The sequence below is a fragment of the Emys orbicularis genome, chromosome 1 (genome assembly GCF_028017835.1).
Source record: "Emys orbicularis isolate rEmyOrb1 chromosome 1, rEmyOrb1.hap1, whole genome shotgun sequence".
Classification (NCBI taxonomy): domain Eukaryota; kingdom Metazoa; phylum Chordata; order Testudines; family Emydidae; genus Emys; species Emys orbicularis.
Window position 1 is genome coordinate 226,167,287 of NC_088683.1, and position 16,086 is coordinate 226,183,372.

General features: G+C 42.1%; 1 protein-coding gene across 5 annotated transcripts in view; it reads right to left on the reverse strand.

Moving 5' to 3' along the window:
- The window catches only part of CNKSR2 (connector enhancer of kinase suppressor of Ras 2), a 361,047-nt gene that overhangs the window by 299,239 nt on the left and 45,722 nt on the right, over positions 1-16,086 (reverse strand). For all 5 annotated transcript variants that reach the window (XM_065413945.1, XM_065413940.1, XM_065413934.1 and 2 more), the window contains exon 2: positions 10,093-10,256. In XM_065413945.1, coding sequence (XP_065270017.1) covers positions 10,093-10,256 — 164 coding nt within the window. The remainder of the gene's footprint in view (positions 1-10,092; positions 10,257-16,086) is intronic.

The following is a 16,086-nucleotide window of genomic DNA, read 5'->3' on the forward strand; positions in this document are numbered from 1 at the left end:
ACTCTCCATTCTGAAAACTGACCATTTATTGCTACCCCTTGTTTCCTATCTTTTAAACCAGTTACTGATCCATGAGCGGACCTTTCCTCTTATCTCATGACTGCTTAGTTTGCTTAAGAGCCTTTGGTGAGGGACCTTGTCAAAGGCTTTCTGAAAGTCCAAGTATACTATACCCACTGGATCATCCTTGTTGACACTCGCTAAGAATTCTAATAGATTGGTGAAGCATGATTTCCCTTTACATAAGCCAAATTGACTCTTCCCCAACATGTTGTGTTCACGGATGTGTCTGATAATTCTGTTTTTTATTATAGTTTCAACCAATTTGTCTGGTACTGAAATTAGGCTTGCTGACCGGTAATTGCCAGAATTGCCTCTGGAGGCTTTTTAAAAATTCACATTACATTAGCTATCCTCCAATCATCTGGTGCAGAGGCAGATTTAAGTTATAGGTTACATACCACACTTACTAGTTCTGCAATTTCATATTTGAGTTCCTTCAGAACTCTTGGGTGAAAATTATCTGGTACTGGTGACTTATTACTGTTTAATTTATCAATTTATTCCAAAACCTTCTCTACTGACACGTCAGTCTGGGATAGCTCCTCAGATTTGTCACCTAACAAGAATGGCTCAGGTATGGGAACCTCCCTCACATCCGCTGCAGAAAAGATGAATGCAAAGATTTTATTTAGCTTCTCCAGAATGGCCTGGGTCTTCCTTGAGTGGTCCATTAGCACCTCGATCATCCAGTGGTGACAATGATTGTTTGGCAGGCTTCCTGCTTCTGATGTACTTAATTGTTTTGCTGTTAGTTTTCTTGTCTTTTGCTAGTTGCTCTTCAAATTCTTTTTAGCCTGCCTAATTATACTTCACACTTTACTTGTCAGAGATTATACTCCTTTCTATTTTCCTCAGTAGGATTTGACTTCCAATTTTAAAGGATTCCTTTTTGCCTCTAACCACCTCTTTTACTCTGTTGCTTAATCATGGTGACTTTTTTTTTTCTTCCTCTTGCTGTTTTTTTATTTGGAGTATGCATTTAGTTTAAGCCTCTATTATGATGTTTTTTAAAAAAGCTTCCATGCACCTTGCAGGCATTTCACTCTTGTGGCTGTTCTTTTTAAATTTCCACTTAACTACCTCTCTCATTTTTGTGTAGTTCCCCTTTTGGAAGTTAAATGCCACTGTGATGGGTTACTTTAGTATTCTCCCCCTCTCCCCCAGCATGTTAAATTTAGTTACATGGTGGATGCTATTACCAAATGTTTCCGCTATATTCACCTCACAGACCATATCCTGTGCTCCACTCAGGACTAAATCAAGAACTGCCTCTCCCCTTGTGGGTTCCAGGACTAGCTGCTCCAAGAAGCAGTCATTAATAGTGTCTAGAAATGTTCTCTCTGCATCCTGTCCTGAGGTGGCATGTTCCCAGACAGTATGGGGATAGTTTAAATCATCCATTACTACTGGGTTTTCTGTTTTGCTAGCCTCTCTAATCTCCCTGAGCATTTCAAAATCACTGAAACTATCCTGGGCAGGTGCTCTGCAGTATATTCCTACTTCTATACTCTTATTATGAACATAAGAACAGCCACACTGGGTCAGACCAAAGGTCCATCTAGCCCAGTATCCTGGTCTTCCAACACCAATGCCAGGTGCCCCAGAGGGAATGAACAGGTAATCATCAAGTGATCCATTCTCTGTCACGCATTCCCAGCTTCTGGGAAACAGAGGCTAGGGACACCATCCCTGCCCATCATGGCAAATAGCCATTGATGGACCTATCCTCCATGAATTTATCTAGTTCTTTTTTTAACCCTGTTATAGTTTTGGCCTTCACAATATCCTCAAGATCTTGTGTTATGAGAAGGAGTAAATAACACTTCCTTATTTACTTTCTCCACACCAGTCATGATTTTATAGACCTCTATCATATCCCCCTTTAGTCGTCTCTTTTCCAAGCTGAAAAGTCTTAATCATACGGAAGCTGTTCCATGCCCTTAATCATTTTTGTTGCCCTTTTCTGAACCTTTTCCAATTCCAATATATCTTTTTTGAGATGGGGTGACCACATCTGCACACAGTATTCAAGATGTGGGCATACCATGGATTTATATAGAGGCAATATGATATTTTCTGTCTTATTATCTATCCCTTTCTTATTGATTACAAACATTCTGTTCGCTTTTTTGACTGCCGCTGCAGATTGAGTGGATGTTTTCAGAGAACTATCCACAATGACTCCAATGACTTGAGTGGTAACAGCTAATTTTGACCACATCATTTTATATGTATAGTTGGAATTATGTTTTCCAATGTGCATTACTTTGCATTTATCAACATTGAACTTCATCTGCCATTTTGTTGCCCAGTCACCCAGTTTTGAGAGATCCTTAATTACAGCACTATGTGGTGTGAAAAATTCACACCTCTAAGAGATCTAAGTCAAACTAAATTTTAAATGTAGACCAGGGCTATGCCAGAGAAAAGAACGTAGGAATGACCATACTGGGTCAGACCAAAGGTCCATCTAGCCCAGTATCCTGTCTTCCAACAGTGGCCAATGCCAGGTGCTTCAGAGGGAATGAATAGAACAGGTAATCATCAAGTGATCCATCCCCTGTTGCTCATTCCCAGCTTCTGGCAAACAGAGTCTAGAGACACCATCACTGCCCATCCTGGCTAATAGCCATTGATGGACCTATCCTCCATGAATTTATCTAGTTCTTTTTTGAACCCTGTTATAGTCTTGGCCTTCACAACATCCTCTGGCAAAGAGTTCCACAGGTTGACTGTGCGTTGTGTGAATCAGGATAGTTTGCCATTGTGCCTTTAATACTGTCTCCTTGAGAAACCCTCAGCTCTCCTGAACTCCTACTTCTCTTAAGATTTCCTCCCACCACATTTTCTTCCGTACAAATTCTGAGTTTGTTGAAGTCTGCTTTTTTTGAAGTGCACTGTCCTTATTCTGCTGGTCTCATTCTTTCCTTTCTTTAGTCTTCACTTTCACAACATCGTATGGCAAAGAGTTCTACAGATTGATTGTGTGAAGAAATACTTCCTTTTGTTTGTTTTAAACCTGCTGCCTATTAATTTAATTTGGTGACTTCTAGTTCTAAAAACAGACAGAATAGCTAGGCCTTTCGCCATTAAAGCTTAGAGTGACTTTCTGGAAGGCTCAGGCTTATGGCCCACTTAGGACATTATAGTGACTAAAGCCTAGGGGCAAAGTGCTTAGTACTGTGAGTGGGTCCACTGACTTTCAGTGGGACTACTCACAGGAGTAAAGTTACTCACATGTGCATTTGCAGGATCAGGCCTTCAACTATTACCAGTAACTGAACACAAGTTTGTCCAATTAACACCTTTGCTTAAGACCAGATTGCAACTTGCCCTTGTGGGGGGATGCTGGTGGAGGCACAAAACCTTTCCCCAATGAAGCCCTGCCAAATGGCCAGCCATAGTCACTGCATTTGAGGGACCACAGAGACTGATCCCTCTGTGCACATCCCAGGAAGATAAATCTCCTCAAAGGAAGAGAAGAAGGACTAGAGCAGGATAAGCACAGGACTAGGGGTAGCAGACTTATCTGGAAGTTCACGGATGGATTGTGTCTCCCCATGGTGAAATCCCTTGCTGAGCTCCCAAAGGGGCGTTTCAGCTCTATGTATCTTCTCAGGACTGAGGTATAAAGGCACAATCTAGCCCTTCATAGCCAAGTATTGTAAATTAATAGATTTTTTTTTTTTTTTTTTTTTTATAATGGGGATATCCCATCTCCTAGAACGGGGAAGGGACCTTGAAAGGTCATCGAGTCCAGCCCCCTGCCTTCACTAGCAGGACCAAGTACTGATTTTGCCCCAGATCCCTAAGTGGCCCCCTCAAGGATTGAACTCACAACCCTGGGTTTAGCAGGCCAACGCTCAAACCACTGAGCTATCCCTCCCCCCCAAAAATATAATAATTAATGGAGATATCCCATCTCCTAGAACTGGAAGGGACCTTGAAAGGTCATTGAGTCCAGCCCCCTGCCTTCACTAGCAGGACCAAGTACTGCCTTCACTAGCAGGACCAAGTACTGATTTTGCTCCAGATCCCTAAGTGGCCCCCTCAAGGATTGAACTCACAACCCTGGGTTTAGCAGGCCAACGCTCAAACCACTGAGCTATCCCTCCCCCCCAAAAATATAATAATTAATGGAGATATCCCATCTCCTAGAACTGGAAGGGACCTTGAAAGGTCATTGAGTCCAGCCCCCTGCCTTCACTAGCAGGACCAAGTACTGCCTTCACTAGCAGGACCAAGTACTGATTTTGCCCCAGATTCCCCAAGTGGCCCCCTCAAGGATTGAACTCACAACCCTGGGTTTAGCAGGCCAATGCTCAAACCACTGAGCTATCCCTCCCCCCCCAGATTACATATCTGTTGCCCTTTCATCAATCTGAGCAACATTTCATTCGATGAGAAGAGTGACATGGCGCCTGTAGAAATCATTAGCAGAGAGTGTGTTGTTAAAAAAAGAGGTGGCAGTTATTTCAGTGCACTGCGCTACTACAATCTTGTTTAGAAGAATATTACATTAATGACAGACAATGAAAGTATGGAGAGTCACAGATTAGGATGAAACATAAAAGAGAGACGAGGGTGCAGTGGTTAAGGTGCTAGCATAGGACTTGGGAGACCCAGCTTCCCTGCTCCATCACAGACCTTGGGTAAGCCACTTAAGGCTCAGATCCTCAAAGGTAAATAAGCACCTAACTACCATTGATTTTAATGGAAGTTAAGTGCCTAAATACCTTTGAGGATCTGGGCCTTAGGGAACTGATGCACAGAGAGGCTATCTGTAAAATGGGGATATTAGCACTTCCCTGCCTCAGAGGGGAGTTGTGAGGATAAATATGTTAAAGATTGTGGAGAAAGTCCAGAGGAGAGCAAAAAAATGATTTAAGGTCTAGAAAACATGACCTATAAGGGAAGATTGAAAAAAATGGGTTTGTTTAGTCTGGAGAAGAGAAGACTGAGAGGGGACATGATAACAGTTTTCAAGTACATAAAACGTTGTTACAAGGAGGAGGGAGAAGAATTGTTCTTCTTAACCTCTGAGGAGAGGACAAGAAGCAATGGGCTTAAATTGCAGCCAGGGCGGTTTAGGTTGGACATTAGGAAAAACTTCCTAACTGTCAGAGTGGTTAAGTACTGGAATAAATTGCCTACGGCTGTTGTGGAATCTCCATCATTGAGGATTTTTAAGAGCAGGTTGGACACACACCTGTCAGGGATGGTCTAGATAATACTTAGTCCTGCCTTGAGTTCAGGCGACTGGACTAGATGACCTCTCGAGGTCCCTTCCAGTTCTATGATTCTATGATTGTGAGGTGCACAGATACCACAGTAATGAAGGTCATAAAAATACTCATGACAGTTTACCAAAGTCCAACAGGGAGCATTAATAAGGCTGTAAATTAAATTTACAATATTTTTTCCATGTGTGAGCACAATAAAGTGTTATAGTTGAAATAAACTGAAAGAAAACAAAGGAGCAGAGATTACAACCTATCTAGATTGTCATCTATTGCAACAGGCATGGGCAAACATTCAAGTGTCTGAGATATGCACAAATATTAGATAAACTTTCTTCTTCAGTAGTATAATAAAGCCCCATGTCTGCCTCTGTCAGTGTGTAAATTATGGGCCATCTCCAGGCATCATTATATGCATGCAACACCTATTGAATTCAATGAGAATTTTGCATGTGAATTTGCCCCTTAATATAAAGATAAACCCAAATCTGTTGCAGACAGGGAGAAAGGCAAGTGGCTTGGTGCTGGTCTCCCCTCCCCGAGCCCGCCCCGCTCCCTTCTCTGCAGCTTCGCCCCGAACTCCCTGGGAGTCCCCCCCTTTGGCCGCCAGGTAAGGTTTCACACCTGCTTGGCCAGGAGCCCCCCCAGAGGGACCTGCCAGGGGACCAGGTGAGTCCCAGCAGTGCTCACCTGCTGGAGCGACTTCCAGGAAGCATCCAGCAGGCAGGTCCCTCCCTCTGGCTCCTAGGGTAGGGTCGGGTCGGGTCGGGTCGGGTCGGGTCGCGTCGCTCGCGCGGGTGAGGTCTGGGCGGGTTGAGGGGGGCGGGGGGGGTCTCTGCCCGGCGCCCGTCTACAAGCTGCTGCAGCACGCAGCAGAGTGGAGACCTCCTCGCCGCCTCTGTGTGCCTGGGGCTGTGGGGCAGTGCTGCACCCTGTCTGCAGGCTCCTTCCGGCCAGCGTGCTGGTGCCGCCGGGCCAGAAGCTGAGTCGCGGGTCGGGGTAGGCGGGTCGGGTTGGGTCGGGGTGGGTTGAAGGGGGGGGTGTCTCTCTCTGCCCGGCGCTCGCTGCCGGGGTCTACAAGCCCCGCCCCGCTGCAGCAGACCTCCTCGCCGCCTCTGTGTGCCTGGGGCAGGGCTGAACTCTGCAGGCTCCTGCCGGCCGGCGGGCTGGCACCGCTGCGCTGGGAGCTTAGCTGCGCTGCCCCAGGGCCCAGGAGGAAGAGGTAAGTGGCGCCGGCAGCACCGGCTTGCCACGGTCCCCCCGATATCGGGACAAAGTGCGTCCTGACCAATATAAGGTCGGGACGCGGGACAAGTCCTCTAAAATCAGGACTGTCCCGATAAAATCGGGATGTCTGGTCACCCTACCTGCACATGGAACTGGAAGCACTTCAGAGAATGCTACAAAAGAGGTCATGGACTTTAATTTCTTATCTAACAGCCTAAATTTGGCCTCCAGGACCTCTCTACTATCTTTCAGTACATCACTGGTACCTACATGTACCATGACCACCGGCTCCTCCCCAGCACTGGACATAAATCTATTCAGATGTCTCATTGGGGAAGGTCTTGGTGGATATTAGGAAACATTATTTCACTAGGAGGGTGGTGAAGCCTGGAATGGGTTACCTAGGGAGGTGGTGGAATCTCAACCCTTAGAGGTTTTTAAGGCCCAGCTTGACAAAACCCTGGCTGGGATGATTTAGTTGGTGTTGTTCCTGCTTTGACTAGATGACCTCCTGAGGTCTCTTCCAACCCTAATCTTCTATGATTCTAAGAACTTAGCAACCTTCGCACCCAGCAGGCAATTCACCATGCGGTTCTCCCAGCCATCAAAAACCCAACTATCTATGTTTCTGATAATCAAATCCTAACAGGGATCTCCTTCCTTGGAAGGATATCCTCAGTGCAAGAGGATACCATGACATCATCTAGAAGGTGGGGCCTCAATTATGAGATTGTTTCCCTCCACTCCAGCTTGATGTTCTCTTTCCCCAAGATTTTCATCTTCCTCTACAGCAAAGAGACTAACAGACTGGGGGTGGAACTGCTCTACTGTCTCCCTGAAAGTCTCATCTGCGTACCTCTCTATCTCCCTTAGCTCTTCTAGTTCAGCCCCTCTGGTCTCAAGAGGCTGTACTTGGTCTCAGAGGGCCTTGAGTTGCTGGCACTGAATTCATATATATGTCACCTGCACACAAGGCAGGTAATCATACATGCTGCAATCAGTGCAATAAACTGGATAGCCCCCACTGTGCTATCTGTCTGGGATTTTTTAAAAAAGTTGTTTCAGAATTCACAGAAGAAATTAAAAGAATGGGGGGAAGAAGCGGAGAAGAGAGGAAATCCTTCCCTGGTGGTTAATCTGGTTACCTAGTTTTTTATACCACACTCATCGCCATGGTTTCTTAATACTTCACACACTTAAGTGAACTCCAGAATATCCCTAGGGAGTTTGAGTTTAAACACGTGATTGTGGTGGTGTTACTAAAGGAAGATTAAGCAAAGTAGTGAGTTTTTCATTATGTTTTGATTGCACTGAGGTCATTCCACTGTCCTTCAGACATGAGCTCCACAATCATGAATCAGATTTAGAGGAAGTTGTGTCTCCTGCACATAAGGAACTTGGCATAGTTCCAGTGAAATGCAGCTGTCGTGGGAGATGAGTGAGGTGGTTCCTCAGTTAATTTAGGCCAATCCCTTGAAGGTGAATGGAAGAGAAGGACCAAAACCTTGAATGTGATCGGGTGGTATTTAACCAGCCAATAAAGAAGGAAGAGGAGACCTGGGTGAATTGGCACATAAGTAACTGACCAAGCTGTGTCTTGTGCTCTAGTTTTGGATTGTTTTTTCCTTTTTTGCATTAGCAACACCGGTGTTGATAACCAGTTGGCACAAGCGAGGCCCTATTCTGAGGAACTCAATCAAAAATCTAAACAAAGTGATTAAGTGTAAGTATTGTTTCTATTGTGGTTGTGTGATTTGAGTCTGAAAAATGTAAATGGTTATATCGACCAATTTTCTAGTTTGTGCTAGCCAAATCATAACTCAATACTATTTTTGTTGTCTTACATCCTTATACTCTTAGCTGCTACTGTTAAGGATATTTAATAAACTCAGTAAAACTAAATTCAACTTGAATCCTTTTCTTTAGTTAAGCAATTGAAATTAAAAGAACCTTAGGAAAGGTGGTACAGGTAATCAATTAAGCACTTGCTTAAATAAGGTTAGTATACCCTATCTTTCTTACATACCTATACATAACATTGATCACCAATGTCTAGACAATAGCACAAACTAAGCATGATGCTTAACCTTCACTACAAATTCCTCATATTTTGTGTATGTAATCCAACTCCATTATATTATTTTATGTGTGTGGTAACTATAAATATATGGTGCACCTATTTCTCAAAAAATAAATTATAGTAACTGGGCATGAGGAAACAAGCATATACCAGCTATAACAAACAATGCTTGCTCAGTGTAACAATCTGTCTGGTGCATACTATTGTGCAGCCACTCCAGACACACTAATTTCAATTTTGTTTCTTCTGAGTTAATTAAAATTTGTTTTCTTTATATTTTCATTGCACTTTATACTGTAGCAAGTAACCTACTTTACATCCCTCTGCACATCTGCAGCAGTTCTCAGAAGATTCCCGTGTGTGTCTGTCTCTCTCTATATATATACACACATATATATGTGTGTACACACACACAACATTTTAAATACGTTCGGACCCCAGGACTAGATTTTCCTATTGCACTGAAGCTCTGTGTGTCATTGTCAACAATGGTACAACTGTACAGAATGTTCTTAGGGGGAAGTATGTTCAAAACCCAACCTCTATCTTATTTCTTGTCTTATTGTATTTCCCTCTTCTTTTTAATTTGAGTCCCGTCCCCACTCCAAACTCCCACCAAAGACATGACAATACGACCTACAGACTTGTCACATGGAAAAACAACTTTGGCAGATACACAGGACTACAAAGCCCTCTGAAGAGCACTTGAATCTTTCATCTTGGATTTGCTCCACTGGGATTAGGCTTCCCTACAGATGCTTCTGAAGCTCTAAAAGCTAGCTCATATTAAAAACCCCAGTAATTTGGAAAAATCAAGAACATTTTAGTGGAATCACCCACTATCTTCTCATTTTATAATCCCATGCCCAGAAGTAGCACCTATCCCACAGCTGAGAATGCAGACAACCTTCTTAGTGCGTGTTATACCATTCATGTCTGTAACCAGATGTCAGGAAGCGTACAAATTATTTACATATTAGATAATTATTTCAACAGTTAATCCTTTTTACTGTAAAATAAAAGCAGCTATGTTTTAACAAACTGGAATAATCATCCAACATGTAATTTATAATACTCTAAGGGAGTGCATGAAAGGGACACTGGAAACTGACTTGATTAATATCAGGACCTTTTGTTTTTAAAGGGCAACCAGAATCCAATTATTGCACTCTCATACAACAATTTCACATTTCAATTTGAATAGAAACTAGCCTTTGAGAAGGGGAGTTGATCTAGGATGGGCTGATTTTTTCTTAAGGTTGATGTGCAAGCCTCTCAGCCTCAAATCTGTGACATCAGTTTATTAAATTAAAAGCCTCTTTCTAATCAGCAGCTCAGCATGATGGCATGCACTACTTCGTATTTTACAATATATAAGCAATTTAGCATTTAATGTCAAGAATTTGTTGAACTATTTAGCAATTTCTCAAATAATATATCTTTCCTGTTTTTTCCCCCTCCCCTCTTTCCCAGGAAGTTTACCAATGCGCAGAGCAAGTCAACTGCTTCCAAGATAAGCTCCTGGTGGCCAATTCGGGTGACTCCCAGATCCTCCAGTTCTTGGTGAGTAATACGTAGTAGCTGGTCCCCACTAATCTTCTCTCTCTCAAAGTTCTTAATATACTGCTGCAGGCAATCATCAAGACCTACAAGAAGAGAGGGAAAGGGGGGAAAGTTAACATTCTGGACTTCACAAATAAAAAGTCAAACTAAAATGGACTAAATAAGCAAAAGCCCATGAAGGATAAGCAAAATGTTTAAGCATTAAAAAAAAATCAAAGGATCTAATTCTATGCTGCATAGAGAGCAGAGAAGGTGGCTTTATGCCACTTTTGCATGCTCCAGATTATGGGTTGCTCCTAGGGCCAAAACAGCAGGCCTGGTTCCTCCATTTATGGCAGCCCTGAATCCCTGTAGTGCCATGTGTTATGCATGTGAATCTGGCACATCTCCTATGCCAGGTCTTCCAAAGACAGCAGCCTAGGGTCACTTATGGCAAACCTATGCTGCTGGGAATCTACCCTGGCCAGCTGCAGTGCATTAATAGCTGCCATATATTAATAGAACAGTGTATGGTGGTTGGAATAGGGGACAGAATCTGTCCCAACGAGTGAGCAAGACTACGTGGAACATGAGGTTTAAGACTTAATTTGAGTCTAGCTTACTACATATTTTTGCCTGCAGCAAAACCCACCACAGTACTTGACATAATTTGTTATAGTGTTTTGTTTTTTTGTTTTTTGGACTGGTAGTCTTTGTTGGAGAGGCCCAAAACTGGCAGAATTTATGGGGAAGCTTGTGTAACCCACACACCTCCTGGGCGTGGTGTCTGTCTCCTCTAGTGGCACTTAGAGATTAAGGAGTCTGCTCTACAGCCTTAGCTAAGGGCCATGTGGCTTTTAGCTCATGCAGCGGAGGCTCATGCATTTATTCATAGATTCATAGATTCTAGGGCTGGAAGGGACCTCGAGAGGTCATCGAGTCCAGTCCCCTGCCCTCATGGCAGGACCAAATACTGTCTAGACCATCCCTGATAGACATTTATCTAACCTGCTCTTAAATATCTCCAGATATTTAGCTTCAGAGAACCCAGGTTCGATCCCACCCGACAACCCGGTAGTTATAAGGTGTCCTATAAGTTACTTATCATCTAGAAATCTTCACTATGTAAGATTTAATAAAACTCCTAGTTAAGTACATAATATTTAGAGTTACCTGGAGCCATTTAGTAGCATTACTTAACAGAAAGCAATATCCATAACTAATTTGAAATGAACTACCTTTACTATAGAGACAAGGTGGGTGAGATAATATCTTTTATTGGACCAACTTCTGTTGGTGAGAGAGACAAGCTTTCGAGCCACACAGAGCTCTTCTTCAGGTCATTCATACACCTCACCCACCTTATCTCTCAAATATCCTGGGAGCAACATGGCTACAACTACTGTGCATATCTTTACTATAGACATTTTAGCAAATAAACAAAAAAATCACAAGTAGTAACAGGAGTTTCCACCATCCTCATCTTGATATAAAGGAAATAAGCAATCTGCTCTTTAAAAATTATTATCTTATTTGGGAACGAAAGACAACACTTTTACTGAATAATCAGAAAAATAAAAATCTAAGTAAGACAGCATGTGAGTGCAAGAGCCCATATGTCTGCTGAATAAGAACTTCACAGGAGTCCCAGGTTGTGCAGAAAATTCTATGGGGTTTTGTTTTCATTTTATATGATTTTTCTCTCTTGGAGAGCAACTAAAACACCACACACACGGCCATAATCTCTTCATGCATCTTAAATCCTTATACTTCAAACTACAAAAACAAACCATACATAATCATACCGTGTAAATAGGAAATTTTTTATCTTCCTCTCTGATTTCTAGACAGCAAATCCCATTCACTTTCCACATGAAAGTAGTCTGGGCCTGTTTGAGGTTCTGAGCATAACTAGGTGCAGATACATCTAACTACCTCAGCTCAGAGAGGCTTTCAAGTGGAGTTCTGAATGGTCCTGCCAGGATTCAGTCCTCAAACCTCTATGCCACGATGTGGCCTCCCCCAGCAGCACCACTGGGTCATGGCTGCAGGATCCTATCCCAGCCAAAGCAAGAAGTCTGCATCCCAGCACAAGTACATTTACCTAGAATATGTTCTATACAGTCCAGCCTGACAGATTCTTCTGTGGAGGACATCACATGGCTTATTTGTATTACAGTACACTAGAAGCCCCAACCAAGATTAAGTCCCCATTGTTCTAGACACTGCACAAACACACAGTTCAACTCCGGGCTACCCTACAGTTTAACTCAAATTGCTGATCCAAGTTGCCATGTCTTCACTGCTATTTTTTACCCAACTTAGCCAATGCAGGTTAGCTAGCCTGATATAAGAACACGCTTTTCTCCTCCTCCCCCAACAGTGTAAACAAACTCATAGAGGCACCACACCATCAACCTATCATTTTGTGCCCTCAGCACTCCTTTTCCCCTTCTAATTGAGTAGCTGTCCACTTACTGAAAGAGACACATACGGCAACATATTAAGAGAAAAATAAGCATTTTAACAACAAATGGTGTTCTGACTCATTTTACACTAAATTACTCTCTAGTAAGGGAAAAGGCAATAGTCTGGTGTTCAATAATGAAAGCTGATGTAATAAGTCCCTACCCTCTTATCTCTTGAATCAATACTGGGAAAAGGGGAGAAGGGATTCTGGATTGGTTAAGCTGGACCCACTGAGGACAAATGGTAGATCAAAAACTGTATGGTTTGGTTGCCATCAATAGATAAAAGGGATGATTTAAATAAAGTAGAAACACTCATGATCTGCCAAGCCAAAACAATATGGCCTGTCATTTTGGATGTATTACCACATTAGCCAGTCCATTTGATATTTATTAATTATTATTAATTGTTGTTGTTGTTGTTGTTATTAAAAGGAAACACAAGAATCGATGCTTTGAGTATCCAATCTTCATTAAAGAAAAAAAAATGTATAAAAAATGTAAGATTATAAACCAGGATACACACCCATGGCACAGTGTGTGTGTGTACGTGCGCATGTTTAAGAGGATCCTGCTTCTTTCACAGAATATAGACACTATTACCTCCTCCAAAGGTAGAATCCCTATTTCTAGTCCAGAAGTGTCAATTCTATTTGTTCCCATCATTTGAACAGGAGGTCCTCAGTTCACCCAAGTGCTGCCATATCCTTCCAGGACTCTCACTACCAGTTACATTCAGTATAGAGACATGGGGAATAAAGTCCAGCACTGTTATATGATACATACGTAGCAGTACTTTCTCCCTGTCACTTCCCTTGCAAAAAAAAAGGCCACCTTACATTCCTACATTCCAATTTATGCAGGTGCTGCCTCCCTTTGATGTAAACCTTAAAGTACAACTAAAGTTGAGAAAAGGATTGATCTGACTGTATTCAAAGATTACTGACTCTCAAAAAGCATTTATTCAGACCCACACACGCACCACTCCCCCAAACATGTGAAAATAGTTTTCACTGAATTTTTCTGAATAATCCATATTCACATACTTTACCAGAAAGCTGTTAGAGGCCTTGTTAGGCTTTTGAAATCTGAGAATCGCATTTTCCAAGTTATTTCACATCTGAAATCTCTCATATAATGGCACATGTATTTTTTTGAAAGGAACTAAATATAGTACTTCAAACTGTTGGCAGAACATTTTTTTCCTGACGATACAACATGAATTATATATGTAAAAAAATGTGTTAAAACAGATTGCAGACATTTGATGTCTTTTCATAGTAGGCCAAAAAAAAAAAAAAAAAAAAGGCCAAGAAGTACTTTTGATATTTCTTCATTTAACAATTCCCACATTGCTTACGTAGACTGTGTGGGAATAATCAAATGAAACATTGATGTAATCAGAAAAACTAGTTTCATATCACTACCAGCTAATAATACAAATTAAAAATGAGTCATTATAGAGCTATTCAATAAACATATAGTATATGTCAGTTCTAAAGAAAACTGCATTCAAATAGCCTTTTTTTTTTTTTTTGCTTTGCTTCTTGTATATTTTTAATTGTCACTCAGGTATAGAAGAGACTTGTGCAGACAGTCTGTAGGGAGAGAGAAATGCAGGCAACTGCCTGCCTCACCAAGTTCATAAAACCAAGGAAGAGCAAAGCCATAATTAAAATGTAGACTACAGGACGTTTTGAGAATAGTTTGCCACAATAATGAATGAGCTGCATTTCTTCCTATTATCCCAAATTAGAACATCCTTTCTAAGTCGCTTATTTTTGTCATTCTATTTCTTACTTAAAGAGCAATCGAAAACTAGGGTCAGATTTAGGGGCAAGCTACTGCCTGTGGTGGCTGGGATTGGGGGGCACCAGGCTCAGGGTGCTGTTTTTGTTGTTAGTGGCAAAAGGGAAAATAGAATGTTTGAAGTAAAATGTTTCAGGTATTCCATATGTGGACTCATTATTCATTAACCTCATAGAATGTTCTGGATCTTTGTAGAATCTCATGGAACCTTCCAGACTTTCTGAGAACTACATTTTCCTTGAACCTCCTACAATGTTGTCAGCCGTGCCTTTGTGGGTGTATAAGGGGTGCGGTGTCACCAGTCAGTCACTGAGATACAAGAACAAAGTGAAGTAAGAGCCCAGTTGTGGTGCTTGTATTCATTGGAAGAAGAGACAGTTTGGTTCCAAAAGCAGAGATGAGATGATAGGAAGCTCAGAAGAAAAATTCAAGAGGGTGTTTTTTTGCTCGCTCATTGACACTGCCTGAGTGTCCATCAAAGAAAGGTTTGGATATATGAAGCACCACAATAAGATCTGGGCAGTTTTTTATGACCTTAGTAAGCTGCTGACAGACAGGAAAACACTCTTGAGCAATTGTACAGACCTTCATCGGACTCTGACACATGAGGAATGTTCAGACATCATCAATGATAAAGATCTCCCTGTCGCACTGGACAATGTCCATCACATTTTGCAACACGGGAAGCACTCACAACTCCAAGTTCTCCAATTCATTCATGATGCAGAGTTAAAGGACGTTTTTCCTAATGTGTGGATAGCTTTGAAGATTCTGCTCATGCTGCCAGTCACAGTTGTGAGTGGTGAGCGCAGCTTTTCAAAGCTCAGGCTCATTAAAACATACGTTCAATCGATGATGGCCAACAAGAGACTGACATTGCTTGCTGTTTTATCGTTTGAAAATGCCATTGGTCAGTCTTTGTATCTCTCTGAAGCTGTGCTTCAGTTTGTGTGAGTAAGGGTGAGAAAAGCGACCTTTTGAACTAAAGGACTATGGTTAACATTCTAAGGCTGTCACCTACTGTAACACTATTTAATGTTGGCCCACCCAATGTTGGCGCACAGTTCAATTGCTTGATATTAGTACATTTCAGTTATTCTTAAAATTATAAAAACTTCTATAAACTTAGAGGAAACAATTTTTTTATTTGCTTATATATGGTGTGAATAAATTCAGATTTACGATCCTAGCATGCAAATTTATCATCTTATATGACAGGATTAAATCATGCATCAAAGTCATGAAATGAGCTGAAAATGCAATAAAAATAAGGTATTCAAAAGGTTAACAAATCGGGGGCGGGGGACGGGGATGCAAAGCTTTTCAGTTTTGGGTCACTTCAGTTGGTATTCCAGTGGCCCTTTTAACAGAACCTGGGCATTGCCTGCATTCTCCACCATGTGTAGAGGGGTTTGTTGTCTGATACCAGCAATACCACCCAGCGATGAGAGTCCATGACCTCCATGTCGCCCAGCAGCAAGAGTCTGTGGCCAGGGATAGGGGAACCTGAGCCCTCCATGCTTCACTGGGTTCCAACCCAGGCCCCACTAAATAGTAGTTCACATTGTGTGGCCTAAGGGTAATACCTTTTATTGGACCAACTTCTGTTGGTGAGAGAGACAAGCTTTCAAGCCACACAGAGCTCTTCTTCAAGTCT